Source organism: Oncorhynchus mykiss, chromosome 15 (genome assembly GCF_057628025.1).
Source record: "Oncorhynchus mykiss isolate SJ-2025 chromosome 15, ASM5762802v1, whole genome shotgun sequence".
NCBI lineage: Eukaryota > Metazoa > Chordata > Actinopteri > Salmoniformes > Salmonidae > Oncorhynchus > Oncorhynchus mykiss.
The window spans coordinates 21,399,689-21,414,217 of NC_143036.1; the positions used below are offsets into that span (position 1 = coordinate 21,399,689).

The following is a 14,529-nucleotide window of genomic DNA, read 5'->3' on the forward strand; positions in this document are numbered from 1 at the left end:
AATGCCATTTGAGTAGGTGCAGAAAAATTGATTTCAGAGTGTTGTGTGAGTTAGGCTACTTTACCATTAAGTGTATGTTTGTACCGTTTCAGGTGAATGTGAATTCTGACATGGCATGTAGTACTGACAACATGTTTCTCATTGGCCTCTTTATGTCAGGTGAGTTTTCCACACAGCTCCAATTATTTGTAGTTATGAACAGGACAAAGAGGAAGTCATTCCATTTTATGGTATGAGCTATATTTCCATCTTTCTCAATGTGATTATAGAGTACAGTTGACTACGGATAATTGCAGTTTAATTGTCTCAATTCAAACACATTCTTATTATGTATTCCATATATGTGTACGCTCCAGTCTAGGGCATGTAATCTCGACATACAGTATCATGAATCACCTGTACATTGAAATAAGTTAATCTTATTGAACTATAATGGCATAATATCGACAGAGACTACTGAAAATATCACATAACCTCTCTGATGTTGACCTTGATATTGCAGGTGTTTTGGCCTGTTTTGGCCAAAGACATTTGATCACCACAATGCCAGAGAAATTGGATGTACTGAGTGGCTCCTGTGTTCAAATCCCATGTGCATTTGATGTTCCTCAAGATTGCTCTACATTTAACAGCACAGTAATTACCTCCGGAGTGTGGATTAAAGAATCACCATACTTTGGTGGCAGGCTTAACACTGTGATATTTAACAGTAGTAAGACATACAACACCTATCAAGGGAAGATAACTGGAAACATGTCCTGGAAGGACTGCACCACAGTCTTCTTCAATGTAACCTCTAGTTACACTAACATCTACTTCTTCAGAATTGAGAGTAGACCATTCAGCGCAACAGACCCTGAGAAGTCTGTTCATATAGTTGTCAGAGGTAAGAGACAATTTAACTGTTTATCCCCCCAAAAATTCTGTTTAGAGTCCTTGCATCAAATTACACAAGTAGAATAAGAACAAGTGGACAGTGTGGCTGTCAGTGTAAACTGGGCTGGGGAGTAACTGATTACATGTAATCATATATTACAAACAACGGTAACTGCAATTACTTACGTTACCAGCAAAAAATAAATTGTAATCAGATTACAGATACTTTTGAAAAAGTAGATGACTACTTTTTCGATTACATTTAAATTCAGAAATTATGTTTGCGGAATACAAATACGTTATGACACTTCTGTTTTCTCAATGACATTCAATTCAGCATTGAAAAAAGGTGCACGTTTAAATCAGAGACCACAATGAACACACCAAATGTGTTTGATGGATTCCAAAAGTAACTGGAAGTAATCAGATTATGTTACTACATTTTGGTAATCCGTACATTACATTACTGATTACAATTTTGGACAGGTAACTTTTAACTGTAACAGATTACATTTAGATAGTAACCTACCCAACCGTGAGTGTAAAATAAGTCAACCTGCAATGTATTACAGATTTGCCTCTCAGACCCAAGATTACTGTCTCAGGTGAGATGAAGGAAGAGAGGCCTGTCAGTTTTAACTGCTCTGCTGCAGCTCCCTGTCCCAAACACTCTCCTAAACTGACATGGACTCTCCCAACCCTGTTTACACCTGAGAACCAACTGCAAGAGAATTCAGATCAAACCAAATCTGTTCTCTCCACGGTGACATTCACTGCTTCACACCTTCATCATGAGAAGAACATCACTTGTACTGCAGTCTACCCAGTAGGAACAAGCAACAAGACAGCTGAACATACCATGACGCTTAACGTTTTATGTAAGATTTAGTCCCTGGATCCTGTAGATCATTCTGTCATTATGTTTTCACTGATGATTATGTCATAGACTGGTATTGATCAGACTATTCAAAATACCAGATACACTCCTAATTAACCCCTCTCCCCCAGTCTCTCCTAAAAACACCTCAGCCTCCCTCAGTCCAGCTGATCCAGTATCAGTGGGCAGTTGTGTGAATCTGACGTGCAGCAGCACAGCCAACCCTCCTGTGACAAACTTCACCTGGTTCCAGATTTGTGGGGGTAAACCAACACAGGTAGCATCTGGACAGACCTACACCATCAATGTGACTGTTGGTGATGGAGGGATGTACTACTGTGAAGCAAGAAATGATCACGGCATTGAGAAGTCAATGAAAGTGCTTCTAGCTATTGAAGGTAACACAGGGGCACATAGGACACAATCTTTGGTTAGATATACATTACATGACCAAAAGTATGTGGATAACTGCTTGTTGAAAATCCCATTCCAAAATTATGAGCATAAATATGGAGTTGGTCCCCCTTTTGCTGCTATAACATCCTCCACTCTTCTGGGAATGCTTTCCACTAGATGTTGGAACATTGTTGCGAGGACTTGCTTCCATTCAGCCACAAGAGCATTAGTGTGGTCGAGCACTGATGTTGGGCAATTAGGCCTGGCTCGCAGTCGGCGTTCCAATTCATCCCAAAGGTGTTTGATCGGGTTGAGGTCAGGGCTCTGTGCAGGCCAGTCAAGTTCTTCCACACCGATCTCGACAAACCATTTCTGTATGGACCTTGCTTTGTGCATGGAGGCATTGTCATGCTGAAACAGGAAAGGGTCTTCCCCAAACTGTTGCCACAAAGTTGGAAGCACAGAATCATCTAGAATGTCATTGTATGCTGTAGCGTTAAAATTTCCCTTCACTGGAACTAAGGGGCCTAGCCCAAACCATGAAAAAGCAGCCCCAGACCATTATTCCTCATCCACCAAACTTTACAGTTGACACTATGCATTGCATTCTCCTGGCATCCGTCATTGCCAGATTCGTCTGTCGGACTGTCGGATGGGGAAGCATGATTCATCACTCCAGATAACGCAGTTTCCACTGCTTCAGAGTCCAATGGAGGTCTGCTCTACACCACACCAGCCAACGCTTGGCATTGCGCATGGTGATTTTAGGCTTGTGTGTGGCTGCTTGGTCATGGAAACCCAATTCATGAAGCTCACGACGAACAGTTATTGGGGACTTTCAATGCTGCAAACATTTTTTGGTACCTTTCCCCAGATCTGTACCTCGACACAATCCTGTCTCAGAGCTCTACAGACAATTCCTTCGACCTCATGGCTTGGTTTTTGCTCTGACATGCACTGTCAACTGTGGACAGCTGTGTGCCTTTCCAAATCATGTCCAATCAATTGAATATATCACAGGTGGACTCCAATCAAGTTCTAGAAACATCTCAAGGATGGTCATGTAAACAGGATGAACCTGAGCTCAATTTTGAGTCTCATAGCAAAGAGTCTGAATACTTATGCAAAGTGTTTTTTTTTTGTGTTTTTTTTTTTACATTTGCAAAAATCTCTAAAAACTTGTTTTGCTTCATCATTATGGGGTCTTGTGTGTACATTGATAAGAATCATTTATTTAATCATTTTTAGAATAAGGTAACAAAATGTGGAAAGAGTCAAGGGTTCTGAATACTTTCTGAATGAAGTGTATAGTATACTTTAGAGAGGTTTTTTAAAGAAATTACCATAATATATGCTGTATTTTCAGGGCAAGAAGAGCCTCTTAACCCAAGGGTTTTGGGAATTGCAGGAGCAGGAGGAACCTTGGGAGTCATTTTGCTAATCATCCTGATCACTTTCTTTGGATGGTAAAATCTTTTCCCGGCCTCTGCAAAACTGTGTATTTATCTTGTGTTTGTGCTTTTGTATATGAAATCCTTCTCAGTGCATTCAGAAAGTCTTCTCAAATGTCTTCCAGGAAGAGAACATCTAGGCTCCCTGATGGACTTGAAAGGACAGACAATCCACTGGGACAGGTGGGAATAAGGCTAAACTTTTAAAACCCATCTACAAAATGCAATGAAGGAAGTACAAAAAAAATAATTTAAGAGGAAATTTAGGGTGAAAAGACCACACCGATAGCAATGATGCCACATCCTGTAAGAACAACAAATAATAACAGCATATTTGTTGAACTTTGTTCTTCTGTCAGTTTATAGCAATTGATATCAGTATGTTACACATCCTATTTGTAATGTGTTGTATAACTTAATGCCTTTAAAATGATCAGTTCATTATTCTTACAAAGTATGGTTCCTGACACCTTTTCCTTTCTGTGTTCTCTCCACAGAACTCCCCAGTTGGGATGGCGTATACTAATCAGGCCATGACCGGAGAGGAACCAGAGGAACCAGCAGAAGACCAGCCTGAGGAGATCCACTACGGTGAGATAGACTTCTCCAAACTTCGGCCCAAAGAGACCCCAGCTGTAGCCCTGGACAGGGAACAGGGGCAGGAGAGTGAATACGCTGAAGTCAGTGTGACCGGGAGAGGGGCCCAGGAACCTCCAAATCAAATCAAATCGAATTTATTTATATAGCCCTTCGTACATCAGCTGATATCTCAAAGTGCTGTACAGAAACCCAGCCTAAAACCCCAAACAGCAAGCAATGCAGGTGTAGAAGCACGGTGGCTAGGAAAAACTCCCTAGAAAGGCCAAAACCTAGGAAGAAACCTAGAGAGGAACCAGGCTATGTGGGGTGGCCAGTCCTCTTCTGGCTGTGCCGGGTGGAGATTTATAACAGAACATGGCCAAGATGTTCAAATGTTCATAAATGACCAGCATGGTCGAATAATAATAAGGCAGGACAGTTGAAACTGGAGCAGCAGCACGGTCAGGTGGACTGGGGACAGCAAGGAGTCATCATGTCAGGTAGTCCTGGGGCATGGTCCTAGGGCTCAGGTCAGTTGAAACTGGAGCAGTTTAACCTCCAGTTAAAACTACTTCAGGATCGGTGTCCGTTCCACGGGAAGGTTGAGCTAACGTAGGCTAATGCGATTAGCATGAGGTTGTAAGTAACAAGAACATTTCCCAGGATATAGGCATGTCTGATATTGGCAGAAAGCTTACATTCTTGTTAATCTAACTGCACTGTCCAATTTACAGTAGCCATTACAGTGAAAGAATACCATGCTATTGTTTGAGGAGAGGGCACAATTTTGAACATAAAAGTTATTAATAAACAAATTAGGCACATTTGGGCAGTCTTGATACCATTTTCTTTCCAGAAATGCAATGATTCATTGGCTCAGTCTAACATTTTTCACATACACTGCTGCCATCTAGTGGCCAAAATCTAAATTGTACCTGGGCTGGAATAATGCATTATGGCCTTTCTCTTGCATTTGTAGTATCTTTTACCAGATCTATTGTGTTATATTCTCCTACATTCCTTTCACATTTCCACAAACATAAATGTGTTTCCTTTCAAACGGTACCAAGAATATGCATATCCTTGCAACAGGGCCTGATTTACCGGCAGTTAGATTTGGGTATATCATTTTAGGCGAACATTGAAAAAAAAAGGGGCAGATCCTTTAACAACCTAGATGGGGTCTATGCACAAGTGAATAAGAAAAGTGCATTTTAAGCGTTTTGCCAATGGATATTAATTGTTTTTATGGGCAGTATGCATTTTGTAATTGTTTTCTATTAGTATTTAGTTGTTATATTCACCATTTTGTGCTCTTTGATTATTTGCATATTTGTAGAATTTTCTGTGATGAAAAGTGTTTAACTGTTACTACAGTGGTGGTTGGATGATACTCTCTATTTTAACCAATTTATTTTGAGTACTGATTTCACAGAGCATCTGTTTATTGCGTTCAACTACTGAATGCAGTTTAAGGCCATACAAAGTCAATGATGACTGAGGAAAGAAGAAACACAATTAGTTGGAAAGACAATGGCCTGATGCAAGACAGGAAGTTGGTGAAGTAAGTGTACATTTCCAGACTGATGATAAAATCTACTGGTCACTATTTTTCTTTTACTTTAATGCAGTTGCCAGAATAACAATATGATCTATTTTTTTATGTCTATTTCAATGTTGTACTTATCAGTTTTTATGTTGAGCAAGAGAAGAAATTGAGGCTGAATTTGTTGTTTATTAATTGCATTGTAATAAAAACCTTTACATTTAATGTCCATAATCTCTTGCTCTTATTGGTCCAACATTTTACATACAGTATCTCATGCCTAAAAATGATATCATAATTAAACCATCATGATTAGTCATGACTAGAGTTGATTCTTTGGGCGATAGCTTGAAAACATCCAATGCCTTTATACTTCATTACAATATGTCAGTAAGACACAGCAATCTCTAGAGCACGATGGGACAATAACATCCCTGCCAGCCAAACCCTCCTCTAACCTGGACGACGCTGGACCGATTGTGCGCCTCCCCATGGGTCTCCCAGTCTCAGCCGGCTGCGACAGAGCCTGGACTTGAACCAGGATCTCTAGTTGCACAGCACTGCGATGCAGTAGCCTTAGACCTCTGCGCCACTCGGGAGGCCTACAGTCATATATTTTGTGAAACCTACCAACGGTTTTCCTCTAGCTCCTGTCTGTTTTATTTCCTGTTTTCTAGTTTTTCCCGGGTTTTGACCATTCTGCCTACCCTGACCCTGCCTACCGTTCTGTACCTTGCCACACCACATTGGATTGTTGACCTCTGCCTGCATTTGACCTGTCATTTTGCCAGCCCCTGTACCAGTAATAAACTTGTTACTTCGACACTGTCTGCATCTGGGTCTTACCTGAAACGTGATAGTGAGATGTACTTTGTGGCATTTCGTGAAGACTTTGTTATACTGATCGCACTATACGCGTTTGTGCATGTATATATGGTTGTCCTTGTTCGGTGGAGACATTGGACGTCTTTCAGCGAAGTTCCTATTGGCAGATTCATTGCTAAATATGCAAGCAGACACTTTTTTTCCAGTATCTGAAAGACTACAACTTGTGGTGGGGAAAAGGAAGCTGACACCAACAACACAATCCTTTGGGCAAAACCAAAGAACTGACCAGACAACGGCTTCAACACGAATTCAACCATTGAGTATTTTTTGATGTTCTATTAACTACATGGTCAAATTCAACAATACGTGTTTCAACCAGAATATAGGGAAGATTTGAAAGCAAAAGTTGGATTTAGATAACATTAGAAGCTCAGATACAGCCGATGCCAGCACCAAGAGGGCAGATGACAAATACAAGTACTGTAAGTTATTTTTCCTGCAAGCCACCTGCGTTTATTTTCACTGACATTCCTGTCCTGCAGGAAATCATGCATAGAATGAGCAGTATGGCTGGTGGCATTGTCATGCTGGATGGTCACGTCAGGGTGAGTCTGCAGGAAGGGTACCACATGAGGGAGGAGGATGTCTTCCCTGTAACGCACAGCTTTGAGATTGCCTGCAATGACAACAAGCTCAGTCCGATACCGCTGTGACACACCGCCCCAGGCCATGACGGCTCATTCCTTCGCTGATAAACGTGAATCCGACCATCACCCCTGTTGAGACAAAACCTTGACTCATAAGTGAAGAACACTTTTTGCCATTCTGTCTGGTCCAGCGACGGTGGGTTTGTGTCCATAGGTGATGTTGTTGCAGGTGATGTCCTGTGCCTTACAACAGGCCTACAAGCCCTCATTCCAGCCTCTCTCAGCCTATTGCGGACAGTCTGAGCACTGATGGAGGGATTGTGCGTTCCTGGTGTAACTCGGGCAGTTGTTGTTACCATCCTGTACCTGTCCCGCAGGTGTGATGTCCGGATGTACCGATTCAGGGCAGGTGTTGTTACACGTGGTCTGCCACTGCGAGGACAATCCGCTGTCCGTCCAGGCGTCTCACAGTACGGACATTGCAATTTATTGCAATTTATCTGCAATCCTCATGCCTCCTTGCAGCATGCCTAAGGCACGCTCACGCAGATGAGCAGGGACCCTGGGCATCTTTCTTTTGGTGTTTTTCAGAGTCAGTAGAAAGGCCTCTTTAGTGTACTAAGTTTTAACAACTGTGACCTTAATTGCCTACCGTCTGTCAGCGGTTAGTGTCTTAACGACCGTTCCACAGGTGCATGTTCATTAATTGTTTATGGTTCATTGAACAAGCATGAGAAAGTGTTTAAACCCTTTACAATGAAGATCTGTGAAGTTATTTGGATTTTTACAAATTAACTTTGAAAGACAGGGTCCTGAAAAATTGATGTTTATTTGTTTTGCTGAGTTTGCTATGGTATAGTCTAAATCATCTAAATGCACCATGGTTTTAGCCTTGAAGTATGATGGCACTACCATGGTACTGCCATTGTTCCTAAATATTACCATGGTATTGCATCATTTATACCATGGCATGGATTTGAATCATGGAAATGTACCATGATTTTAGCTTTGAAGTATGATGGTACAGGCATGCACCTAAATAATACCATGGTATTGTCTCATTTTTACCATAGTATAGATGTGGATCATGGAAATACCATTGTTTTAACCTGCCATATACATTCTACCATGGTAAAGCACAATTATAAAAACATGATCATATGGTACCATCTTTTTTAATTATGTGTTACCATAGTACAATAGCAATATATTGCATTAAATAAATAAACCCCCTCCCCCAAGGTCAAAAGAGGTTGGTTGATTATACTGATGAATCCTGATAAAGTGAGAGCCAGGCTACAATGGTTGGTCCTAGTTTGTCTGTAACATAAAAAAAAAGTAAAATAGTTGCTTTGAAAATTAGTAGTAACGTTTTTTGCTAATGTTTCGGTTCCCTGTGTCGCCAACATGAAATGTGGGAGAATGTGAGATATATTTGTATCCTAATCTTTGGCAATTTGTAATAATTTACCGTCAAGGGGTGTTGTGCTTGTCTCGGGTTGCAGAGGGAGACTCTGGCTCTAGTGGTTCTCGCCAACTGAATTTTAAAAACTTTACTTTAACTTAACCTTTATTTAACTGGGCAAGTCAGTTAAGAACACATTTTTATTTACAATGATGGCCAAACCATCCCCTAACCTGGAAGACGCTAGTCTAATTGTGCACCGCCCTATGTGACTCCCGATCACAGCCAGTTGTGATACAGCCCAGGATTGAACCTGGGTCTGGAGTGAAGCCTCTAGCACTTTGATGCAGTGCCTTGGAACACTGCACCACTCAGGATCCCTGAAGAGAGAAGCACCAGAAACTATTTTAAATCATTAAGGTTTCAGACTCTCATTCGTCTTACCATATCCAGGTCCCAAGGTTTAAAAGGGTACACTACACTACTAAACAGCGTGTGTTGAGGTTTTTCACCATGAGTTAAAGGGGTTTAAGAGTGTACTAGGCCTATGCTTTGCTATAGTAGAGTGAGTAGTCAATATGCATAATGTGGTCACTTTACCCAAAAAACAGTGAGACACAGACCATAATAATACATGCTTTAATTTCTCACTACATGCTGCTTTTTTCATTGTACTACTGTGTGTCAAGGCTTTCCTCCTCTTCATCTGAAGAGGAGAGGCGAGAAGGATCGGAGGACCAATATGCGGCGTGGTAGGTGTCCATGGTTTTTAATATGAAAAACAAAACATGAACACATATACAAAATAACAACATGAACTGGCACCGAACCAGTCCCGTGTGGCACAAACACTGACACAGGAAACAATCACCCACAAAATACCCAAAGAATATGGCTGCCTAAATATGGTTCCCAATCAGAGACAACGATAGACTAATTGAGAACCAATTTAGGCAACTATAGACATACAATTTACCTAGACAGGGAACAGCCCCATAAACATACAAACCCCTAGACAGGTCAAAACACATAAATCCCCCATGTCACACCCTGACCTAACCAAAATAATAAAGAAAACAAAGATAACTAAGGCCAGGGCGTGACATCATGAGAACATTTTTGTAAGGGTATGCCTAAATGTGGCTACTAAACAGCAAACTACAACGTGACAACCAGCCAACTGAAGTTAGGTTTACCAGCAAATGTTAGCGCATGACTGGAGTTAGCTCGCTAGTTAGCTTGGCGCCTGATAACTTGTTATGTGACACGCCTCGCGTTTGTAACTTGTTAGCAAAAGTGTAACATCAGCAACTGTAAATCATTTTACTAGCTAGCTATGTAACATAATTGACGAGGGTTGACATTGGTTATGATTACGACGTGGATGCATTTCAATCTCACAAAATTATAAGCATGACGCAAGATACGATTCCAAGCAGATGTAAATAACAAGTATTGCATATCCAGCAAGCTAGCTAGCTAAGTTTACTAGCAAACAGTGAGGAGAGACAATAATACAACAATTTACTGTGGTAAAATCTGAAACTTTTCCCACAACATGTTTTGCCAAAGCATGCCTGATAGACATGGCATATATGCCTACCTACCTAGGTACATTTGTACGGTCTGGTCCCTGTGCAAAGTTTGAGGGTTATGCTATATTATTTTCTATTAGGCTAGATATTGTTGTAAATGTAATCTCTGTGCCCGTGCACATGTATAAATGTTCAACTAGTCTACCCTAATGTTTCTGTTATCCTGGCACAGTTCAACTGTCGTTCAAACTACAATAGAGTATAATTTATTTAAGTGTTTTGTCTTGTAGACAACACCGTGGTGCCTGGGCTTCTTCCTGGAGTGGATTCTGGAAACAGAAACATAATTCCTTTGCCTGTGTGTGTCATTGTAGCAGAACTGTATCCCATGAACTGTATCCTTCGAGGGATTAGACATTATGCTGGATTTCAAGCAGATGACTCACGAGGAGCTGAATGGCAGTTTGATCATGACCACACTCCTCTCACAGATTTACAAGTATTCCTTGAACTTTACTGGTGGTCATGATGAAATTGCCATTCAAAAATAAACATACTGTAAGAAAATACAGTATGATCAGTGTAGTACTCTTTGCTACTGATTGTTACACCAGATACTGTGATCTAATCAAAGATTTGTGGCATCCATTACTGGGAGTTACAGGATAGCTACTGTTTGGCGTAGCACATTAGATTTGACCAACTTACATGCTGACCATACTGCTCGCGTTGTGTGCACTAGCGTAGCAAAACAAATGTACACATACAGTTGAAGTCGGAAGTTTACATACACTTAGATTGGAGTCATTAAAACTCGTTTTTCAACCACTCCACAAATGTCTTGTTAGCAAACTATAGTTTTGGCAAGTGGGTTAGGACATCTACTTTAAGCATGACAAGTAATTTTTCCAACAATTGTTTACAGACAGATTATTTCACTTATAATTCACTGTATCACAATTCCAGTGGGTCAGAAGTTAACGTACACTAAATTGACTGTGCCTTTAAACAGCTTGGAAAATTCCAGAAAATTATGTTGTGGCTTTAGAAGCTTCTGATAGGCCAATTGACATCATTTGAGTCAAATGGAGGTGTAACTGTGGATGAATTTCAAGGACTACCGTCAAACTCATTGCCTCTTTGCTTGACATCATGGGAAAATCAAAAGTAATCAGCCAAGACCCCAGAAAAGAAATTGTAGACCTCCACAAGTCTGGTTCATCCATGGGAGCAATTTCCTAACGCCTGAAGGTACCACGTTCATCTGTACAAACAATAGTACGCAAGTATAAACACCATGGGACCGCGCATCTGTCACACCGCTCAGGAAGGAGACGCGTTCCTTATCCTAGAGATGAACGTACTTTGGTGCAAATCAATCCCAGAACTTACAGCAAAGGACTTTGTGAAGATGCTGGAGGAAACAGGTACAAAACTATCGATATCCACAATAAAAACCAGTCCTATATCAACATAACCTGAAAGGCCACTCAGCAAGGAAGAAGCCACTCCTCCAAAACCACCATACAAAAGACAGAATACGGTTTGCAACTGCACATGAGGACAAAGATCGTACATTTTGGAGAAATGTCATCTGGTCTGATGAAACAAAAATAGAACTGTTTGGTCATAATGACCATCATTATGTTTGGAGGAAAAAGGGGAGGCATGCAAGCCAAAGAACACCATCCCAACCGTGAAGCACAGGGGTGGCAGCATCATGTTGTGGGGGTGCTTTGCTGCAGGAGGGACTGATGCACTTCACAAAATAGATGGCATCTTGAGGGAGGAAAATTATGTGGATGTATTGAAGCAACATCTCAAGATGTCAGTCAGAAAATGGGTCTTCCAAATGGACAAGGATCCCAAGCATACTTCCAAAGTTGTGGAAAAATGGCTTAAGGACAACAAAGGTATTGGAGTGGCCATCACAAAGCCCTGACCTCAATCCTATAGAACATTTGTGGGCAGAACTGAAAAAGCATGTGCGAGCAAGGAGGCCTACAGACCTGACTCAGTTACACCAGCTCCGTTAGGAGAAATTTGTTTAGATATTTCAACCTGCGTGTCGCGATCGCATTCGGTGTTGGGGGGACAAAATCAATTTGCGGACGCATGCGCTTGTCCGGTTTGGGCATGGTGTTAGCAATGCCATCTTCGTCCTCGATTTAAATTGAGAAAATGTTACGTTATGAAAATAAATATTTTATTTTGCTCCATGAAGTAATCCAACAATGTGTACGCTGCCATCTTGTCTATTTCAAGTCTTCTCTCATTGATCGAGACAGGTCTCTGTCATTATGACATGCAACACTTTTGGGTGGACACCCACTTGTCTCGATCAATGAGAGAAGACTTGAAATAGACAAGATTTTGGCAAAAATCTTTGAGTAAATCACATTATCTGGTGTACCAATCTATAGCTACTGTTCTCTGCACTGTCTCTACACCTGAGACACACTCGGACACACGGAACTGTACTCCAGTTCATTAAAAAAAAAAACATTTTAGCATAACATTTTTGTTGACTAACCAGTTCTCTTGAGTTAACATGAAATAGTATACACTCCCCTGCTTAGATTTAGACAAATAAACATTCTTTGGATATCTGAAGGTCTATCCTCTGTTTGATGCTACAGAGTCCTTGAATGCTAATATACATATATTCTGTGACTCCATAAATGCAGACAAATGTATAAGATTGATAGAAAATATCCATATTTATTTTATGGTGGTTCTACATCAGGGTTCTCCAACCATGTACCTGGAGAGCTATGGTCCTGTAGGTTTTCACTCCAACCCTAATCTAGCACACCCGATTCTAGCTGGTTGATAAGATGAGCCAGGTTAGTTACTGGGGTTGGAGCAAAAACCTACATGTGGGTAGCTCTCCAAAAGAGGGTTAGAGACCCCTGTTCTACATGGTCTTCAGCTGAGCCACACCAGCTGTGTTTACAAAGGCAGCCCAATTCTAATATTTTCCCCACTAATTGGTCTTAAAACCACATCAGATCAGTTCTGAAAAATATCTGATTGGTCAAAACACCAATTAGTGAAAATATAACAGAATTGGGCTGCCTGTGTAAACGCAGCCATAGTTCTTTATCCAGCTTCGGTACACTGGCAATGGTGTTCAGCATAGTGGGATGGGGAAGCTGAGACTCTTTATGCTTACGTCTCGTCCTGTCTGCGGTGAACAGCCAGCTGGATAAGACTGACGAAAGTGGTGTAGGGCTTCTTAACCCCCAACTGTTTGGTCCTCTTGCAGAACATTTGCAGGTACTGTACGTCTCCTGGAAAGACATGGTTGTCGTATTAGCATTTTACACTTTTTGTGGAAGGGACGTTGGGCAATGCGCTTTTGTTGGTAATCAACCGAATGGGACCAGCTCGTGTATGGTTTAGTGACAATGAGAGGACATTGGGAGCTGCTTTTGAGAGGAAAGATTAGTCAACAAAGTGAATGGGCTGCAGAAGGTGTAAAAAGTCTTAGGAGGGCAGTTCTTACACAGAATGAATTGCTGTGTGGGAGATTGAGGAGAAATGGCACCTCAATTGCTCTCATTCACAACAACACATTTGCTGTCAAAGCCAGCATTTCCCAAACTAGGTCCTGAGGACCCTAAGATGTGAACATTTTGTTTTTTGCCCTAGACCTACACAGCTAATTCACATAATCAAAGCTTGATGAAGAGTTCATTATTTGAATCAGCTGTGTAGAGCTAGGGCAAAACGTGCATCCCTTGGGGTCCCCAGGACAAGTTTGAGAAACGCTGGTCTAAGCACAACCAAAACCCCCTTCCTCATCTCAAAGTACTGAGCTCATTGACTTTAACAGATCATTATTGTCGATAGTAGCCCATTGCAGGGGCTTTTGGAGTCTTTGTATTCTGTTTTGAGAATCTGCAGAGATAAGAATGAGGTGGTTGTGTTGATTTCATACCTTTCTGTGGCCCTTGCTGGTTTCTATCCCACTATCTTGCTGTGCTCCATAACCGCAAGGTGCGTGCACTCCCTCGTGTTTGTGTTCCCAAAATGGCGCCACTTTGGAGTATTTTTCAGCAGGCCACTGTGGACTGACTCCAGATAACCTTTTACAAAAAGAAAAGGTAAAAAGAGAAGGTATACTAAATTGATGACATGGTCTGGAAGGTACTCTGTGCTCCTCAGGCTTCCTCTAACCACCTGTAACACAAACATTACCCAAATCCTGTTTATACCATGCTTACTGTAAATGGAGCTATCTTAGCCATCAGCTTGTAAATATCTTAACCAAATTACCTTCACTTTGTGCAGAGCTAGGGGTTGGAAGCTCCTGTTGGTGGAATCAGATTCTGTACCCCCTACAATAAAATACACAACAATGCTACATTTATCCACCCCACTAAT

The 14,529-nt window shown here is 41.2% G+C and overlaps 1 protein-coding gene across 1 annotated transcript; it reads left to right on the forward strand.

Annotated features, from left to right (window-relative positions):
• On the forward strand, nucleotides 1-5,952 carry LOC110490943 (sialic acid-binding Ig-like lectin 13). The gene is made up of 7 exons (XM_090199556.1): nucleotides 1-159; nucleotides 503-886; nucleotides 1,449-1,754; nucleotides 1,885-2,151; nucleotides 3,516-3,615; nucleotides 3,726-3,783; nucleotides 4,098-5,952. The coding sequence occupies exons 1-7, from the start codon at nucleotides 75-77 to the stop codon at nucleotides 4,344-4,346; spliced, it is 1,449 nt and encodes a 482-aa protein (XP_090055682.1). The 5' UTR covers nucleotides 1-74; the 3' UTR covers nucleotides 4,347-5,952.
• The last annotated feature ends 8,577 nt before the right edge of the window (nucleotides 5,953-14,529 follow it).

What these genes read in the sequence shown, in the direction of transcription:
- LOC110490943 (XM_090199556.1), top strand. Translation starts at nt 75, where the DNA reads ATGTTTGTACCGTTTCAGGTGAATGTGAATTCTGACATGGCATGTAGT. An exon ending in CTGATCACTTTCTTTGGATG is followed by an intron (nt 3,616 to 3,725) that starts GTAAAATCTTTT and finishes AATGTCTTCCAG; the next exon opens with GAAGAGAACATCTAGGCTCC. An exon ending in CAGACAATCCACTGGGACAG is followed by an intron (nt 3,784 to 4,097) that starts GTGGGAATAAGG and finishes TTCTCTCCACAG; the next exon opens with AACTCCCCAGTTGGGATGGC.